At 42.8% G+C, this 21,077-nt stretch overlaps 1 protein-coding gene across 2 annotated transcripts; it reads left to right on the top strand.

The window, feature by feature from the left end:
- Positions 1 to 936: 936 nt before the first annotated feature.
- On the top strand, positions 937 to 20,388 carry LOC131688629 (E3 ubiquitin-protein ligase RMND5A). Of its 2 annotated transcripts, none has more exons than XM_058973028.1 (4): positions 937 to 1,606; positions 2,222 to 3,045; positions 3,113 to 3,267; positions 19,322 to 20,388. In XM_058973028.1, the coding sequence occupies exons 1-4, from the start codon at positions 1,471 to 1,473 to the stop codon at positions 19,383 to 19,385; spliced, it is 1,179 nt and encodes a 392-aa protein (XP_058829011.1). In that variant the 5' UTR covers positions 937 to 1,470; the 3' UTR covers positions 19,386 to 20,388. The 2 variants fall into 2 exon arrangements, with proteins under 2 accessions (XP_058829011.1, XP_058829010.1); XM_058973027.1 differs by having other exon boundaries at positions 938 to 1,606; positions 19,304 to 20,388.
- The last annotated feature ends 689 nt before the right edge of the window (positions 20,389 to 21,077 follow it).

The raw sequence follows: 21,077 nt of genomic DNA, 5'->3' as shown, positions 1-21,077 counted from the left end.
ATGTGTAAGGGCAAAGCGGGGGGGGGAGGGTCGGCGACGCAATACTCAACTGCATATTTTGCCTTCCATTTGAGACTTGGTTTGAGCAAATCACCGATGGGACTTTAATTGTGGAATATGCCCGGAATTCCGGACTTCCGATTAGAAGTAATTTTACCGATTTATATGGGAAATTCCAGTGTATCCTTACTAACACCCCTGTGACTCCGGAAGCAAGAGCCAGAACCGAATGAAATTCAGAAGCAGTCAATGGTATTACTGTATCTTTCATTTGAAATCAAGTTTGTAAAAATCGCTAGAGAATTCGTTGGGGAATGGGTGTGATATTAGCTTAGGAACTTAGCGAGTTCCCCGGGGGCGTCATGAACCGTCATAGGTGGCCAATGTGGTCAAAGCCGCTTTGATTGATCATTAGTGATCCAGACCCGCAAACTAGAGTAATGTTACATCAATTTTAATATGTTTTACATCATTTGAATATCATGGTGGTACCAGTTTATATGGGAATTTACTGTGTGACCGCACTTTTCAACCCGTAACTCCGGAACCGGAAGTTGGATCAACTAAAAATTCAATAGCAGCTTATGGGAGTGTTATACCTTTCATATGAAAATAAGTTTGCGAAAATCGGTTCAGCCATCTCTGAGAAAATTGTGTGAGTTTAAACGACACACACACATACACACACAGACATTTGCCGATCTCGACGAACTGAATCGAATGGTGTATGACACTCGGCCCTCCGGGCCTCGGTTTAAAAGTCGATTTTTACAGTGATTGCATAGCCTTTCTTTATATGAGAAAGGCAAAAACGCTCTAGATTTAATTTTTGATGCGTCGTTAAATAGTTCAATTTCGACGAGTTTTGATTCGAGCCAATAGTAGGGGGCCATTTTTCATTTTCCACCACGGGGGCTCTGAATGACAGCTGTTAACTGCGCTGAAGCTTGATGGTGCAAAATCATCGTTTTTTTCCATCACGGTTCTTGATTTTCCCTGGCGGCTGGAACATTTTTCAATATTATTGTGCTCCGACAACGGGAGGAAAGTAAAAAGCGTTCTTCGTTTCAAAACCAGATAGTCGATAGTCGACTGCTTGTGAGTGATGCTAGTGAAAATCTACGAGTAACAATACTATTGTGTTATTGTCGTTGAACCAAACATTCGAAAGGAGAAGGCTTGCAAATATGGAAGCAAACTAGAAACAATATTGAGTTTTTTCCCGTGATAGTTGAAGTTGGCCTACTTTTGGTCACTTGAATTGATGATCAGCGTATGTAAAGTTGGTAAAGATAGGAAATAATTGGAATATCGCGTTAAAAGTTGTTTGCCTCAACATTGTCTTTGTTGTCTGGGAAGGGTGTCAGAAAAACCTGGAGCAGCGGTAAGAAGACAATTTCGTCGCGCTAGAAAGAAGATCTACTGACGCAAAACAAAAAAAGTCTAGTGTATACGCATCGTCAGTCTAGGATGGAGTCCTGTGCCGCCGTCGAAAAGGAAGTCGATAAAGTTATAACCAAATTTTCCGCAATAAATGACCATTCGCAGCGTATTATTGGCGACGTAATTGCCTTCATCGAAAAGCTGCGTTCGTCAATCGCAGAAGGTGAGTGGGTGGTGGATTTATCAAAAAAATGTTTTTGTTGCGTGTTCTTTCTCGGTTGACGATTCGTTATTCGGATAAGCAGACGTTCTACGCAGCTTAGTCAAGGGCAAACAATTTCTATTTTTGGTTCCCTTAAACGGTTTTCATATGTAATCTTTATGTAAGCAGCGATACAGCAAACTCATTGCCGCCCAACAATGGTTTCGGTGGAGGGAAGAAATTAAATAAAAATGTGTTAATGTGTATAGTAAAAATTCACACGAAAACTACGCGCAAACTGTTGCAGGCATTTTACCGGTGGAAAAATATGTTTCTATTTCGTTGCCTCTGCTTTCTTAAAAGATATTTAATTCAATTGCAATTTCCACTACGTCAGCCTTTATTTGCCTGATGCAACATGGGCTCTAGTAGACATTCATTTGATGGTTACAAAACGTATTGCCGTGTATTGTATGAGTTTTACGAAACATGTCCGTTGCTATATCGCCTATATCCACATTACTAATTCGAGCGGCCAATGATCTGTCTATTAGTGTGCAGTAAAAAAAACATCGTCAGTGTTACTATTCGTCCATGTGGTTCTTACAATAATATTTTTTTTCCTGTTATTCATAGCACCATCCGACGAGCAGTTAACACCTGGGCAGATTGAAGTGTTACACGATGCGATGGCCAAAGCAAAAGATAAATTACAACGGCTAACTACGGAGCATCGGGATCTTCACGGTACTGTTAGCAAGGTTGGCAAAGCGATCGATCGTAATTTTGTAGCCGACTTCACTGCCACTTCGCGCACCGATGTGTTCCAATTGGATCATAACGTTACGCTGCTTAACAAAATTATGGCTCAACACTTTTATCGTCAAGGAATGGACGATGTTGCCGACACACTGATTAATGAGTCTGGTTTGCCGGCAGAGGAAATCACACCAGAGCCCTACGCCGAATTGCACCGGATATGGGAAGCTATTCACAATCACAATCTGGTGCCTGCTCTCGAGTGGTCGAGTCGTTTTTCAACCGAGCTCGATGCTCGGAACAGCACGCTAGAGTTTAAACTTCACCGACTAGCATTCATGCAAATTCTGAACGGCGGAATCAACGCTCAGACCGAAGCCATAACCTATGCTCGCACAAACTTTTCCAAGTTTGTCAAGCGCTTCGAAAAAGAGATCCAAATTCTAATGGGCACGCTGATATACCTTCCCATTGGAATCCAGAACTCACCGTACAAGTATTTAACTGCCCCGGAAATGTGGATCGAGGCAGCCGATGTGTTTATTAAAGATGCCTCCTCGCTGTTGGGAATCAACAAGGATTCACCGCTTTCCGTAGTCTTTAATGCAGGCTGCACGGCCCTACCAGCGCTGCTTAATCTCAAGCAGGTGATGATGTCCCGTCAAGTAACCGGTATTTGGAATGGAAGGGATGAACTGCCTGTAAGTCAAAAAAAAATATTAGAGGAGACGTATAAAGTGTTCGCATGATGATTTTGCTCGTTTTCAGATTGAAATTGATCTCGACCCGGACAATCGCTTTCACTCTATCTTTGCCTGTCCCATCCTACGACAGCAGAGCTCCGAGGATAATCCACCCATGAAGTTACTGTGCGGTCACGTTATTTCTCGTGATGCCCTTAGCAAACTCAGCAACGGGCCAATGTGAGTATTTTGAAGTTTCTTTTCTCGGAGTGAGGTATTAAGATAATTGTTGTTGGGTCGTTGGAATGTTATGCTATATTTACTAACGGGAATTAATAATCCATTCCGCGGTTTGTAGATAAACAAGGGTCACGTGATCTGAACTATTTCACACAAAGTAGTGTATTCAATGCTATATATGAAATTATCAATTTGTTTTGCGTTTGAAATGCATTGTTAAGCGGGTCTTGCTTATCGCGGAGCGGATCGTACGTTGAGCTCAAAAAATAGGTAGATGTGTTTACAATGGCTGAAGTTCAGATAAAGCGGGGGCTTTCCAGTCGAAATCAAAGATTGTGTGGCATCTGACGGGTTGAAATAGTTCACCCGAGTACTGATTCGCTGGGTTCTAGGTCGTAGGTGGTGACAGATAGATAGTAGTCCCTAAGTCAAGGTGCAGTTCCGTTTCTTGGACTGGATGGGGAGGGTGCGTTTCGCAAAAAGTGTATTATGGTTTTTGACCTTGCTGTGTTAAGGCGAAATTCTGTTGCCGTACATCGTTACGTTACTTCTTGTTTGAACCTCCTTCTTCTTTGGTTTCAAGTGGTAGATTATCAAGGTGGTTAGGCCCATGTTCAAAGTGTTCGTAGTTGAAGACTTCTTCGACTTCCTTCCGTTAGTAATAAGTCTCCTCGTTTAGCCTACGGTCGTCATTAATAGCAACCATGCTTTCTTTTACTCTCCGATCCAAGCGTTCCCGTGCGCCGCCTATGTGCGGAAGGTGGGTTGAACGACGAACTCGTTCTAGCATATATCCGAACACTTCGTTTATCTTTATAATCTACTCCCCAAAACAAAGTTGGTTTCATTGTTAGAAAATCATTGGCAAATCTCTTCTTCGCACGACACTTCTGATTGCCATAATACACGAAACGGTTGACAAGTTGAAAAAACCTGCAGATGTGTTGCTCGTACGTCTTGTGCCTGCCAACCATAACTTCTAAGAGGCCTACATAATTTACCCCGGCATAGCTGAATGGTCGTTCGTGTAATATTAATCGCTCTGTGGAAAGGGGTGCCATTCGAGGGAACAGCGCTGTACACCCCCATTTGCTTTACACCATTGATTTGAAATTTGATAATTTTGTCAGTCACATAGCAAAGATGTAAAACGATGATAACGCTTACGCATTTCGTTCACTGCCGTCTCTCTATTCTATTGCACTCATAAACGATGATAATACTCGACGATTCGAAAAGCAATCGCATTGACTTTCAGCAGTGTTACAGGAAGTCGCGTGACGAATGGTACGTAGTCAGCTTCAGCAGACCTTCCTTCGACGCTTATAGTACTTCATATTCGTCAATTAGTGGAGCGTCTTTGTCGATCCCGGTTATGTATCAAAATTTTACCTTCATCGCAATAACTTCCACTCTCCACCCAATGGGTTATATGCTGCTTGTTTTTCTTTAGATGCGGACGAATGCACGAAAGGTCAACTGGCTTTTGTTGGCATCAGCATAAGTATAAGAGATCGCTGCTCATGGTTGCAACTCCGTTATTGACCAGAACCAATTGAGATTGAAAAATGTTCATTGGAACAACATGCTTGGGAATAACATGATGAGCACCATTGTGCAATCTATATTGCACAATGCATGCTGATCAATACCAACGCCGGCCACGTCCGATTGCAGATCTTCTGGCAAAGAAAGGAATGTTAGTCCGATACATGTCGCTGATAGAGACCGAGGAATTCTTTCCACATGTATCACGGGAAGCGGGGAGTTTTTGGTTAGTGTTGCCAATAGCGTTGTCATGTAATAATTGCTCTGGCCAGTTGGCTGCCGAGAATTTACGGAACTTATCATTTGTTGTATTAATACCATTGGCCACATAAGCAACTTGAACTCTGGATATACGACTATGAGGAGCATTGCTTATATTGTAATGAATTGGTAACTTTCACTTTTCTATAACGTGACAATTTTTTCATAATTTCTATCGTGTCGGTGCTGATTTTACCCGGCGATCGTTTGAATAAAATGCAGAATCTTATACAAGAGGTATTTACGTACGTCCTTATTTTTCTTGTGTCAGGTACTATTCTTGTAGATAGCTGGAATTGGACATGTACAATGATTTTGCAGTAGAGGGGCTTTTATTAATATTAAACTAGAAAAATAATATGAAAACAGGAATGGAAACTGAGTTTTTTGTAGAATTAGTATAACAGAATGCCGATTTTACGCAAATAATAGAATGCCGATTTAAAGCAATTACTTCCGCGAGCGCTTTATTTATTGGTTGGTTGGTTGTTTATTACGGGCTTTATGACCAAGCAGGTTCATTCGCCCGAGAAGATGATAAAGTGTATAAAAATTACATTACATTTCATTGTAGATTTCATTATTCTGAAGGCTAACTTATAGGAGTACTGCAGAGCGGGTAAGGCGAACAGTCCGTGGGGTTATTTATTTATTTATTTATTTTTTTTTTTATTTCGTCAATCGATGTAGACTACAGATTTCCTTAATTACTAATGTGTATATTTCGTGAATTTAGTATAAATGAAGCAATTTTGGCTTTTACTGAATCATCCTCTTACGCGTTAGAATTTCTTTTGTGTATAAAATATTGCTTTAGTTTCAGTTTAGACATTGTAAAATCAATTGAGTCGCAATAGTGATTATAAATAGACATCATTCGATTTATGGGGCTATATTTTGCATAGTTTGTGCGAAAAGGAGTTATTGAAAATATACTTCGATTTCGTAGCTGTCGTGAAGGTGCATAAAAGTTCAATTTGGATAAAATTTCAGCTGAATCGATACGATGCGAAACGATATTATTAATGAATGAGAGCATTGCAAATTCGCGACGCTCCTTTAATGTTTGAATATTGATAAGCAAGCAGCGTGCTTCATAAGATGGTAGAGGGAATGCTGTCCATCCTAATTTACGAAGGGCAAATAATAAAAACTGTTTTTGTACCGATTCTATTCGTTCTTCATGTCTGCTTGAAAAAGGGCACCAAATAATACTGCAATATTCCAATATCGACCTAACATATGCAATATATAATATTTTTATTGTATAAGGATCTTCAAAATGATAGCTAAAGCGTTTTATAAAACTGAGCATGTTGTTAGCTTTGTGTATAATTGTGTTATAATGATCAATAAAATTTAACTTTGAATCTAATATAACACCTAAATCCCTAATTCTTTCACATTTTACTACAGTCTGATTTCCTAAGGTAATCTCAACATTCGGTGTTTGTCGTTTTCTACTAAAGGTTATTGAATTACACTTTTTCACGTTCAGTTGTAAGAGGCTTTTTTGACACCACATGTGGAAAATTTGTATTTCGTTTTGAAATGTATTAATATCCTCGGCATTTCTTATCTCCAAATAAAGTTTCATATCGTCCGCATAAATTAGTATTTTCAGTTTTTTGAGAATGAAGGAGATATCGTTCACGTATAAAATAAACAATAGAGGGCCTAAATGAGAGCCTTGTGGAACTCCTGAGGTGACTTTAATTGGATTAGATTGCTTTCCTTTAAATTTAATTATTTGCTGACGTTCGGAGAGATATGATTCTAACCATGTAAGTAGCCCAGGCTCAATGCCGATCTTTGTCAATTTATAAAGTAACATTGGGATGTCAATGCGATCAAATGCTTTACTAAAGTCTGTATAAAGTGCCTCCACGTAGTTTCCATTATCCATTGCAATCAGTGTATAATTAATAAATTCTAGTAAGTTTGTTGAGGTCGAACGACCTTTGAAGAAGCCATGCTGGAGGTTGGAAATTCTGTTTTTTATTTGAAGAAATATTTTTTCGTTAATGATTGATTCGAAAAGTTTCGGAATACAGGAGATTATGGCTATACCACGATAATTACGTACGTCAGATTTTTTGCCAGATTTATATATAGGCACTAAAAAAGATTTTTTCCATATTTTAGGGAACTGTCCAGATTGCAAAGACATATTAAACAGCCAGAACAATGGGGCAGTTAACTCGGTTGCTAGGTTTTTCATAAATAATGGTGGGATTCCATCAGGGCCAGAACCTTTTGATACATCTAAATGTTTTAGAGAATTGAAAATGTCTTCCACTATGACATGATTGACACTAATATCCAAAGGAAAATCGGGAAGAAAAGCGAAGTAATCGCGATCACGGTCTTGTTCAGAAAAAGTCGTATATATTTCTTGGAAGAATGTTGCAAATAGGTTGCAGATTTCTTCCGAGTTATCACGTACGTTGTCATCCAAGTGCATTGTTGATGGGAAATTGTCTGATTTTAATTTAGTTTTGACGTAGTTGAAAAAATTCTTTGGACAAGATTTGATCTGCTGTTCCGTTTTTGAATTATAATCCGCAAGTGCAGAATCTATGGCCATATTTAGTTTATCGCAAATGTCGAAATATTTTTCCAAGTCCTCATTATTTTGGTTTTTCTTATATAGCTTATGGGCTTTTTGCTTCCTATTTTTCAAACTCTTAATTTGTCTATTATACCAAACGGGATGCTTCGAGTTGCCGTGTCGTCTTTTTTTCTTAATAGGCACCTCTTCATAAATTATTTTGAAAATAATTTTGTAAAATACGTCCACTGCGGTTACAATATTTTCTTCATTTCTAAGGCTATTTTGCCAGTCGACACTACTTAGCTTCCGCCTGATATTGTCATAATTGGCTTTATGGTATTCAAAGACTTCTTCAAAGTCACAATCGCTGGGTTTTTGAATTTCATGGATGAATAAGGAAAATTCAATAGCAGTATGAAATGCTTCATTTTTCCACAAAGGAGTTAGAGATTCAGATACACAGAAGTCTTCCTGAATGTTTGTAAATAAAAGATCGAGATAGCAATTCTGTCGATTTTTTACGTGATTTATTTGATTTAGTCCTATGCTAGCAGTTTTGTCGAAAATATACTGCAATGTTTCGTTTTCTCCCACGACTGGGATTAAAATATGTTCGTTTTCAGAGTCCGGAATAAAATCTGCGTTGCGTTGGTTAAAGTCTCCGTAAATGTGAACTTTAACCTCGGCTGGGAGTTCAGATAAAATTTGTTCAGCAATTTGGAAAAAAGCTTCGTACGATGTTATATTAGCATGCTCTGGTGGGAAATATACAGAGGCAAAAACATGCATTTCGCCGGCAATGTTTGATTTAACCCACACATGTTCAAATTCCTTAAACTTCACTGTGACTAGAATTTCTGAATTAAATTGAGCCGAAATACCCACAAGGACTCCCCCGCCAGACTTCTTTTGAGATTGGTGAAGATTTCGATCGTCTCTGAATACGTTAAAACCACTGCCGAAAATTTCTTCACTTTTTACGCTATCGTCCCAGCTAGTTTCAGTTCCTAATATAACCAAAAATGACGAACCTAATATACGTTTATGAATTTCTGCCATTTTGGCTGGACTTTTCATCCTATTAAAATTTTGACAATACATTAATAATTCTGTCGCAGTCTTTTTTGTATTGGAAAGTCTTCCTTCATTATCTAATTCTTGGAAAACACTGTGCTCAACAGCAAACTCGGTTACTTATAATGTTTCGAGCATCTCGGCATCTCTCAAGAATGAGATAATTGTCTCCTCACTTGACGGGTCGTTGGCTAGAATGTCTCGGATTGAAAACGGTAATTAATGGAGGTTTCGCAGGTTTGGAAACTCTAGGTAATTTGCCAGAAGATGTTCCACGGCGAGTCTGGCTTGGCATACCTGGCAGACGGGGGGGTCAGTTCGAGTGATCGTATGTGCGTGAGTTACTTTGGTGTCCAACTCGTTGGCGAGAGAGGGCTCTCTGTTCGAGCCTGTTATTCCGGTCGGTTCATCGCTCTGGTCCTTCCTCGATTTTTTGGAGGTGTCCAGGTTTGCTCCTCCTCTCCCACGAGCTGCCAATAAATCGCCTTCATCATTCCCGCTGATCCCGTAGTGACCGGGTACCCAGTATATCGTAGTCAACGGATCACAGTTGTCCTCTATAGCCTGTATGTAAGGGTGGCGTGAGGTTTTCGTTTCCAGGTCGAATATAATCGACATAGAGTACATCAGAATAATTGTCGGTATTCCCTCTGGCCTCCTTGCAATCGCGAGACTGATGGCAGCAGCTTCTGCCGGGAAAACGAAGCAGCTTGTGGGAAGGCGGTAGACCAGACCAGCTCCTATTCCACAGACCTCCACTCCAACTTTTTCTTGTAGCTTAAAATCGTCAGTGTAGATTCTAGCGTGGTTCGAGAAACGTTGGTTCATCAGCTCTAGGAGGGGGAGGGCCTGCTCGCAGCGACCTGAATAGGTTGGTGCTGGTGTTCGAACTTCTCGTGTACCAGTATCGGTCCCGGGTTCTGTGGAGGCGAGCTATTTCTGAGAGGTCTGCGCCGGTGTATTCCAGGAATATATTTTGAGCTGTTTTCAGGAAGGTACAAGTGCTAGCAGAAGTCCTTTCGAGAAATCACAGAACGCGCCTGAGTGTGATGTTAGCGGCTGCCCACCGAAAGGAGCGAATGCCAACCAAGTCATTCCGTTGTACAAAGAGGCAAGGATCCTCATAAGCTCGCTCAAGTTGTGACTGTTTATTTCAATACCGAAGAATATCTTGCTGTTGATGAGCGCACTACTGACGTTCAGAGCAGTTCTCCTGTTCCATGTCGGATGCCGGGTACTGTTGGTTCGAATGAGACGTTTCCTGCTTTCACAGTCTCCTTTGACAGTCCGTAAGTGCGATACGAATGTAAGACGGCGGTCCAGCGTGATACCGAGGATTTTTTGGTTATCTGCGGAAAGGGATAAGAGTATTTCTGAGTTTGACCAGTCTGTTAGTGGCTAGGTCAACTGCGGCTTGGAGATTTATCCGCACTCGAGCGGTCGATCCTCCCAGTACAACGATTATAATGCCGTCGGCGTAGATGAAAATATAAACTCTACCTGGCAGAGATGCAAAGAGGAAGTTCATGCCGACGAGGAATAAAGTGACGGCGAGGACGGATCCTTGTGGGATACCGTTTTCTACCACAAATGTTCTGGATTGTAGGCTACCGACTCCCACTCGGAAGAGACGATTGTTGAGGTACTCCATGATGTAGTTCCCAAGGTTTCCAGTGACTCCCCAGCTAGTTAGTTGCCGGAGAACCCCTTCGCGGTAGACTGTGTTGTACGCTTTGGCGATGTCCAATATTGCTATGTCAGCATGCAGATCGTCCGCCAGAGCCTGTCGGAGGATTTCTTCAAAGGACCCGAGGTGCGCTCCATTTCCTCCATCCTTGCCAAATGCGAATTGGCGCTGGCCAAGATGGGAGTTTTCTTCGAGGTAGGTCATAAGCCGTTTGTTGACCATCCGCTCCATAGTTTTTGCTCCGCAGGGGAGCAGGCTAATCGGCCGGAGGTCTTTCGCCGAAGGGGAGTGTTGCCCTTCTTTGGTATGGGGATTACAAGGGCTGTTTTTCAAGAAGATGGTATGGATTGTCCATTCCAGATGCGGTTCAAACATTCCAATAGTACTCTTCTAGCCTCGGGTGTAGCATGCTGCAGCATAGCGGAGAACACTGTTGAAGTCTTGTCCGGAGTCTGAGGGGAAGGATATGGGCGCTCTTCCGAGTCTTCTGGGTCGTGCTAAAAAGGTTGGAGGGAGGGCAGCGTCTGAGGAGAACGAGCTGAAGTGTTTGCCGAGTTCTTCAGCAATTTCTTCTTTGACTGTTGTGGTTCCGTTGACTTCGAGGGAGAAGCCGATTTGCCTTCTTTTTCCGCTGAGGGCGTTAACTCTCCTCCAAAGCTCAGCGGTAGAAACATCGGGAGACATCGACATCGAGAAACATGTTCCAGTCCAGCTGTTGATCTTCGCAGTCTCGATGGACTTTCTGGCCAGGTTTCGTGAAATACGAAACCCTGCAGCCCTTTGTTCTTTCATGGGTTGGCTAATGGGGGTCTTTTTCAGTGCTTTGCCGCGGTCTTTGATAGCTTAACCGACCTCCGGGTTCCACCAGTGGGTGGCTCGGGGTGGAGGAATGCCACGTGTACGAGGAATACTGCACTCGGCGGCTTGAACGAGTTTGCAACGACTAACCCCTCGTAGGCGACCCAGTCCGCCTGATCGTATAGCCAGCGCCAAAGGCGAATCGTGGCTAGTGGTATGAGGTCGTACGTTATTTGAATTGGTCGCTATTTCCGGTGTCTGCTAGAACGAACCAACCACAGGCCCCAACGAGCTCCGCGGAGCAGAAAGATATGTCCAAGACTGAAGAGTATTGACCTCGGATATAGGTGAAGCTTCCGTTGTTAAGTACAGCAACGTTACATTCTTCCATGACTTCGGCAATTTGCTTTCCCTGTTGGTCACTTCTGCCAGATCCGCGTCTAGCCTGCCACCGGTTGCCCAGCCACGGTCCGGGAACTGTAGATTTCCCAAGCATCCCCGGAGGCCGCTCATGTTCCAATTCAAAGCGAATGTGGAGACTCCCCGTTTTCATTCATTGATTAGTTACAATTGTCGGGACTGAGTCTGAGTTTCGCGGTTGTTTGGGTCCGGTAAGGTGTATGGTTGGACGTTCTTTCCTTGCTTCCTCTGTTAGGAGCGTTGCCATGAGGTTTCGGCTCGCCGATAATATCGCTGCTTTGGGTGATGGGACTCCATTCTGTTGAGGTTAGCTCGGTGGTCCTCCTGCACGGTCTTTCTTTGGTGAACAGGACTGCGAACGGGGAATGGTTGTCTTCGATGGACTGTGGGTGGTCGTTGCAGTCTGGAAAAGCGGCAGGGGCGATAATCTGGTTTAAGTTGTGTGAGTTGGGGAGCCGACTTACCCGGAGGGGACTCGTCGACTATGGTCGGTACTACCCCGGACAGAACCGATGCAAGAGGAAAAGCTTTCTCCCTGACTATACAGCTAGCCATTTCGGATAATGTGCTGGAGGCTAAGTCCTGTGTCGATCCGATCTGGTGCTACAGAGGTCATGAGAGTTGTACCTCGTCACTTCACACGCGTTCAAGTTGGCGCCGGACGACGGATTCTGCGCTCCTGATACCTGCTACGATTTTCACTTCAATTTTTTCTCGTGGAAAAGCCGTAGTATGCCTGGAATTTGGCTGGTTTGGACAGAAGACGACTTTACCGTCCTTCGGGGTAGCGGAGACCCGTCGAGAGGCGCGATACGGAGCACTTAGGTTGCGCACTACTGATCGGCTGATGGAGCACTTCACTCGCGTAACTATTACTGGGGTATCGAAAAAAACTGCTGCTATCACTGCTGGATGGGTGAGGCCGAGATACAAAGGAAGTATAAAAACATGATGTAGTGGACAGTATTATAGTTCTTAGTGAAGATACAGAATACAGTTAATTCAGAAATTATTTCTGCAGAAGATAAACCAGCAAAAGGGAAAGCAATAAAAAACTTGAATAGGAAAAAAACAAAGGTGGAAACGTGCTGGGACCACCACTAAACAATATCGACCGTTTCGCGACAAGGATAAGAAAAAAATTCTTTGTGCTGATATGACTGAGGAAAAATGATAACTGGCCTCCAATCCCTTTCGCGAATGGTCATTTATCAACCCTCATACATGACTAAAGTCATCACTGCACTCGGAAAGACCATGCGTACTCCTCACGCACACCTAATGTCCCGTGTATTAAGCTCCTAGTTGGTCAAACAAGCGCCAAATAAAAATAGAGTTTAGTCTGCTCAGTCCAAAGCACTGTCAACATTTTGCATTTAAAATTGCATATGGCAAAAGATGTGCAACTTTGACAATAATAAATGAAGACATAGTTGCGTAACCAAAGTGACTCACTGATGATGAATGCTGTTGATGAATCACCCAACAAAAATGGGTGACAAGGTACGCGGACGAAAAATGCTGCAAAATGTGTGTACTAAGTTGGCGACAGTCGTTGTCCACTAGTGACCGTATTTATACGAATCTTAGGATTTTACTCAACTACCAATGGCAAGGACCAAAGGTAACTTAAAATGGCCTCAGCTTGAATAAGGGGGCATGATATACAACACGGAAAAATATTCTGAAGTGCACTTAAAGAAACGGTATACACGTTCTGATAGACGCATACAATCTCAACAATGACCTTCGAAGAACCGAATTGTGATGTGAACGTTTGTTTAATTCTTGCAAGGTTCAGTTACCTACCTGTGTGTCCAGGTAGGTAACTGAACCTTGCAAGAATTAAACAAACGAAGAGTGACACGTTGAAGATAACTAGAAGGCAAAGGAGATAGAGTACGTGAGCTGTGTTGCCTTTCTGAAAGTCGATCTGACTAAATTGAAGCAATACTACACAAGGTAATCGGAATGAACTGAAAACAAGTATCAGGACTAGTCAAATGCGTCCAAGAAATGTCACATACTTGATTGCAGAATTGTGGCGTACCGCTTCCTAATACGCTTCCGACAAGAATGGTCGCGGTTGGACCAGATATTTAAGCAACGATCCGTTATTTATCAGCAAGAGGACTGATCATCTACAAGTGTATTTCAATAATGCGTACGATTCCGTGAAACAAAACAAATCACGGTAATTTGCGAGAACAAGTATTCATCGTGTATTTCTACAACTGAACTATGCTGTACGTTCACACCCGAAATTAATTTATCGTTCATCGAACCTGAAATATCGTTTTTCGCCATGTTTGCACAACATCCGGAAGAGCTCAAACACGTTGTATTATAATCAACATCAGCGGATCAAAAAGCTGATCCTGGAACATGCCCATAACTTCAATCTCACGGTCTACGAAGAAACATACATTTCCATAGAGTCTCCATGTCTCTTACGACATGGTAACAGGTACCCAGTGGGTCTATTCTTTGCTCAAATACTTCGAGAGATTTCAGCTCGCAGGATACCACACGACTTCGGAAGGATTGCTCGCTTTTGTTGTCGTCGAATGAAAGTGGTTTCTGATAGGTACTGTCGTCAAGCTCCCGCAGGACTTCGAGGCTGCTGCTCACCCAGGTTCTTATGATAAAACCGACGTGCTTGTGAATGGCTCTTGCCTGCGTTGCTCGAGCGATCGCCTCGTATGGTGCATTGATACTGTCGTCCGTGTATGTGTTGGCTGCACTGACGGCTCTCTCTCTCTCTCTCTCTCTCTCTCTCTCTCTCTCTCTCTCTCTCTCTCTCGTCAGCGAGAGTAAGTTAAACAGCGAGAATTGTACATCAAGGGAAACCATCTCTAGCGCTCCTAAAAGCGGCAATTCTTACGTTTGACGGTAGTTACCCCAGCAGGCCATCTTTTTGGATCTAACTAGCAAACTCGATTGATACTGAAGCCATGAAAGTCTATCATCTTGACAAGCACCTGGTCGGTCAAGCAGCCGGAATACTTTTTACCAACAAGCCTGGGCCATTCTCACCGAGCGATTCGAATCACGGTAGAAGCACACATCCGGGGTTTGCTGTCACTCAAGAAGATGACGTTCGAATCTCACAAAGAGTTGCGATCACCGGTGAACGAGATGACCGGCGTGTTTTTTTTTTACAATGGAGAAGACCTTTACGTCCTAGCCCAGTACACGTGCTATTGGTAGGGTCCAATCTACCACACGGGGTGCACTGGGGGCGTGTCGGGCTCGAATGGTGACCAGCCATTAATACCGACTAAACTCCATTGGGCTCCGCCATCATTCCTCCCAGGAACTACCTCTCGGTATTACTTCTGGGGGCTAGATGACCGGCGTGTAGGAGCACATGACCGTGTTTTTGGTTGTGAATGCCCTAGACAAGTCGACACGATAGGCTTTGGAGTCCAAGTTATGAGCAAACCATTAAGCTCCTGACATCCAGAACTTCAATTCTGGAGAATTGTGAAGCCGCGTACCGGATACAAGTTCCAGCAGCGCGCAATCCAAAGCCAACAGCCTTATGGCCGAAAGCATCCCAGAAAAGTCATGCAGCCTCAGTAAACCCAATGAAGACAGAGTCGGCTTGTGACTTTTTCGGAGGTTCCTATACCGCAACTTCCAGTGCTCGACCTTCATATATTTGTCCACATACCAGAAGAGAGAGAAGGTGCGAATCGCTGGGCTTACTACCACTGCCTACGAAAAGAAAACCTCACCCTAAGTTGTTCATCCTCCAAGTCACGTCGTTAGTGTGAAGCTCATCACCACACTTTATTGCATGAAGAAGTGGCGCTAGTTCGAGAGTGTAACGTGTCCCATCCAAAGCATCGGTGGTAACCAAAGCGCCCAAACCGCAACCATCGTCCGTCGAAGAACCGGAAGCACTCACTACGATAGATCACCTGTCTGCTCCAGTTATTTCGCCACCAGTACGAAAACCTTACTACTGTTCACCGCAGTGATTCCTTTCAGCGGCTCCCAAGTTAACTTTATTACAGAGGAAAAGGCTAACCGTTTGGGTGTCAAGAAGCAACGAGCCAGCGTTCCCATTACCGGAAACTGTGTGTTGCGAAGCCACGCTCGCGACAAGGTCATGGTCAAATTCCGATCCAAAGTGTCTACGTTCCTCTGCAATACCGAGTGTATGATCACAATTAAAATGACTGGAAAAATTCCAACCACCAAGATCGACGTCAGTAGATGGCAGCTTTCGGAAGGAGTAGTCCTAGCCAATCCAGCGTTCCACACTGCCGACAAGGTGGGTACCCTAGTAACAATTAGGTGCCGACAAGGTGGGTACCCTAGTAACAATTGCGGTTTTATGGCAGTTTTATAGCCACTTATAAAGATTGCACTTGTAGCGTGCTATAAAACTTCAATTGTTTCTTGGGTATCCTGATCGGTGGAGAGTGGTTCCTCGACATCCTGAAGCCAAGACATCTGAGCCTGTCCGACAAGCTGTCACAGCGGAGAGAAACTCACCTAGCGTTGATCGTGGCTGGTGTCCTTAAGGAGTCGTACGTCGCCGACGCTCCAGTGGTCTCAATCGAAGAGGTCGAAGCCATGATGCAACGATTCTGGGAAGCCGAGCAATTGCCGGACACCCCCAAGTTCTTCAGAGAAGTAGTAGCCTACGAATCCCACTTCCTGTCCGCATACAAACAATATCCAACAAGGAGGTTTGCAGCAACCATTCAAAGAAACCAGCTGAACGATTGAGTCTGGAACTAGAGAAGAGATTGTTACGTAACCCCGAGCTCCAAACACAGTACATCGAGTTCATCCGAGATACGAGATACGCGATCATTGCTACGAAGTGATTGAATTATATGACCCACCGGGCCAGAAAAAAAAATTACCTGCCGCATCACGCCGTTTTGTACCCCGCCAGCTTAACCACAAAACGTGGTTATTTCGATGCCAGCGCGAAGTCGTTCCCATCCGGTCTTGCGTACTCCTCGTCGGTCCGGTAGTGCAAAGCGAGTTGTACTCCATCATGCTTCTATTTCGCACCTACAAGGTAGCTTTCGCAGCAGATATCTCCAAAATGTATCGTCAAATTCTCACGGAACCTGAACCTCAACACTATCAGTGAATCTTTTGGCGTGAAGGAACTTCGCAACCGATGCGTGTACTGGAATTGGATACCGTTACTTATGGTACAGAATCGGCTCCATGCCAACCAACGCGGTGCCTGGCACAATTGGCAGGGGAAGAAAAGAATGATTGCGCGATTGCAGCCGAAATCATAAAAAACGAGACCTACATGGAAGATACGCTGTCGAGCACCAATTCGGTGTCGGGAGCGATAGCAACGGAAACAGCTCCACCCGAAGAAAGTGAGCCCCAAGTGCCGTTGCAAGAATGCGAAGCGAAAAAGGTTATCAAGGTTCTGGGTCTGCTCTAGGATCCAGAGACAGATGTACTACTCCTCGCTAACCAGATGAAGCCACCGACAAGAAACGTTGTAACCAAATCTACGCCAAGTTCTATGATCCTCTTGGCCTGTACTCACCAGTCTTTGCCAAATTACAAGCGCAACCTCTGTGGACCATCAAGGCAGACTGAGATGACCCATTCGACGAAGATTTTTCGCAACAGTGGCAAGAATTCCATAGCTCATTGTCACACTTCAACCTAATTTCAGTCCTTAGATGTGTGACAAACAACAATATGATGGCGTATAAGTTGCACGGGTTCTCTGACGAATCGGTCTTCGGCGTGCGATGCATGTGTGTATGTGTGTAGTATACTGCCGCTAGAAGCATAACTGTCCCATGTGCTATGGGAATCCCTATACACATGGGACAATTATGCTTCTAGCGGCAGTATATTTGCTGACGGAACGGCAATGATGGCTCTTCTGACCAGTAGAAGTCCAAGCTGTCCGCCTGCACGAATTCTCAATCCCACGGAAAGAGTTGTCTGGTGCCCTCCTGCTGTCCCATTTAGTGAAGAAAGTAACCGTCGAGCTGAGCATGAATTTTGGAGAAATCGTCGTGTGGTGCGACAGTGCAATTGTTCTAGGCTGGATCAAATAACCACGATCTTTAGTTCCTCCGAAATCGCATTTGTTTAATCCAAGAAGAAACCGATGGCTTCAGATGATAGTACACCAACAACGACAACAATCCCGCCGAAATTGTTTCCCGTCGGCAGCTACCCAAGATCCTGAGTTCGTCGGCTGCGCGGGCTTTCAGATTCAACCGCCTGCAGCCGTTCCAGTTGCATCTACAGTGAAAATCAAACTACTTCCCCTTTTTTCTCGATACAGCAGCTTTCGCAAACTGTAACAAGTCATCGGATACGCACTGCGGTTCGTCGACAACTGCCTTAAAAAATCTATCGTGCGTGAAACTCGTCGAAATTTGACAGTCCATGAGTTGCGCAAATCGAAGGAGGCTATAATCAAAGTGATCGAAATCGTTCACCTGGGGGATGAAATTCAACGTGTTATACACAAACAACCCTGCAAAATGATTGACATCCTTGAACCTATCTTCCAAGACGAACAGCTATGCCACCATAGTTTAATCTATTTTTAACCTTTGAATTGCAAACATCATCAGCAAATAAATAAAATTAGTTATGGAATTTGCGTTTCGACATCGTCTCATCGGAGTCCTACACTAATTTAGTAACAGGGTTAAGCTAGCGTAGGATTGATTCTAGCTCCAAAAACCGGAGACACAATTTGTGTTCCTGAGCGAATGAGCAAACCCCTAGTCAAGCGAGAGGTCCCGCAAGAAACGGAGTTTATTTTAAGTTGATGGGAACCAATGAAATCGAAACATTTGATGCTTTAAGTATAATGGAAGTTATTAACGTTCGAATTCGGACGCGACTGCCATAGTCGATATGTTGAAACGGGACCCCTATATTGAAGGCTTAAAAGTATTCTACATTAAAAACTTCGTAGTGTTTTTCTTTTGAAATCCTTTCTTAGAAGTATCGTTGTAAACATTTCAACAACTGATCGTGAAATGGCTGAATTATAAGCGGTCAAAGCCTAACCATTTTTCATTACATATCGTTTTTGATGTATTTGCAAGGCTCACCCTCATATCGAAGACAAAGACCTACCCAACAAACAATTTAGCCGAATTATTTGTGTGAACAGCTCTCTTAGAAATACTATGAGGAGGTACAACACGGTCTAAAACTATCTAAAATTGTAATTACCGATCGTCAAGGATCGCTACTAGAAATAGTTCGGATTAAAACGCTAATATTAACGGTTTCTACATCTAAATAACCACGGTAAGGCTTTTCAGGTTATATAATTTGGTAACACGTTTCATCACTAATCTTGTAAAAAGCTGACTCTCGCTTCATAGGTAATGGTAATATTTCCACGGCTTTCATCAAACGAGTTATTTTACGACATGGGAAAACATTCAACCGCACCCAACTCAACACCATTCAATTGCGCTCTCTCTAATATTTGGCCTTTGTTTCTTTATTTTCTTTCTCGTTTTCCGATCTCTGTTTTCCCGCATGCTGCCACAAACACACGACCACATGATATCTTCGCTTCTGTATTTGCAAACAAACAAACAAACAAAAAAAAACAAATACACAAACGTTCAAACACCGGTTCCGTACCCGACCTGTGTGCGTGGGTGTTGCAACGGGTATACACGTGCCTGCGTGCGCCCTCTAACGTTTAGACTCAACAATACTTTCAGATTGAAGTGTCCCTACTGCCCGATGGAGCAGTGTCCGTCCGATGCGAAGCTGATTTACTTCTAGGCTGAAAATCACCGCATGCTTGGTCGCTAAGAGCCATCAATCAACCCCACAACCGGAACTGAATTGAACGGGGAAGGAAGCTCCGAGCTACTAGGCAGAGTTGGCAATACAGAAACTACCCGTTGGAGTATAACATTAGTTGATAAGCTGTGCCAGGAAACAGCTGCGCCGAAACAGGTGGGAGAGACCAGTCTTCGAACGGTTATAGGTTCCAGTGTGATTTTCGTTTGTTAGGACTGAATCGATAGTTGATCAAATATTGCATCCTGCCTGTGATTTCCCTTTCTAGCAACATTTAGCAAAAAATATTGTGGTTTCACTTGCCTATCCAATAAATCGGACGAAGAGTTTACAACTTTAATCAGGAAACTTTATATGGAATTATAAACATTGAAGATGCAATACAATAAGGCATATTGAAGATAATTTGGTCTAAGATGCAAATTACTACAGCTTGTGAATCGCATATGATTTTAAACACGTTACTAATCTAGAGTTGATAGATTTTATAGGTACTCATTTGATACATCGTTTGCTACAATTGAGAAGAAAAAACATTGTATGCCTTGAATAGAATAGATTTTCCCGTATGTTTCATTTTTCTTATTGCTAAATGTATGACTATAATTTTAAGATAGGAGCTCAAATCATAAATTTGATTTCCATAATAGGCAACAATTATGTTATGAATGAGTATGTACGTTTTGAAAAGCATGATAGAAATGGTGTGGGGCCACGGAAAATAAATCACTTGATTGTGTTGAACAGAGCAAAAAATTACGAGCATATATTGTATTCAATCGCGAAAAAAAAAACAAGTAAACTCTAAAGCATACGTTTTTACATATACAACTATTAAACATAAATCAACAATCGTGCAAACTAAATCGCGAAATTTGAACATAAGGAATGGTTCTGAATCATTGCCAGATTACATGTTTTAAAGAATGCAATTGTACATATAGCTCCTGATGATATAATAAAATTACAAGAGTAAACAAAACTTTGCTTTTTATTCTGTTAATAAAAAGGTCTATCAAGGAAATGTATCGCATTAGTTGAGCGATTAGACGATGTTGTGCAATGACTTCCCTCTTCATGGTCTAGTAATTGAAATAATGCGCTACGGAGGCATTTTGCTCGTCTTATACCACCGTTCTTTACTATTTTTTTCACTTTTTGTTAGTACTCAAGGGAGAGCAAGGCGCTGAAGGAAGAAAGTTTTAGAAAAGCGTGGAAAGGTTTTCGCAAAGAACCCCTCATATTGCTACTAAATTAGTGAACTAAAATCACTGTGGGTGAATGGAGAACAGAGCTTCTAGTTTACTAGACTCGATGGACTATCCAAGTCAGTCTTGGATCACATAGATTTAGAGCAACATCAGATGTTGCTTCAAGCTGTTCTCAACCCCTGTTAGGCAGTTTTCACGCCGCTACCCGCGTTACCGCTTGGTAAGGCTAAACTGGTGTCGGTTGGTGTGAGCTATTAAGGTTGTCTGACGTATTGTTGATGGTCCCATCATTAGCGTTACTGCTTTAGAATCGACAGACAGCCTCTATTGATTATAAGATTAGGAAATATGTAAAAAGTTTTTTTTCGCTTCAGATAGTTGGTACTCGCGCAAGTAGAGCTCCTTGATCATCTAATGCGAGTTCCGAAGAAAATGGTGAATTCGATGACACAGATTTCGA

Source organism: Topomyia yanbarensis, chromosome 3 (assembly GCF_030247195.1).
Source record: "Topomyia yanbarensis strain Yona2022 chromosome 3, ASM3024719v1, whole genome shotgun sequence".
In the NCBI taxonomy this organism is placed as follows: Eukaryota; Metazoa; Arthropoda; class Insecta; order Diptera; family Culicidae; genus Topomyia; species Topomyia yanbarensis.
The sequence above is the reverse complement of the archived record's forward strand: the minus strand, read 5'-3'. Positions and strand labels throughout refer to the sequence as shown.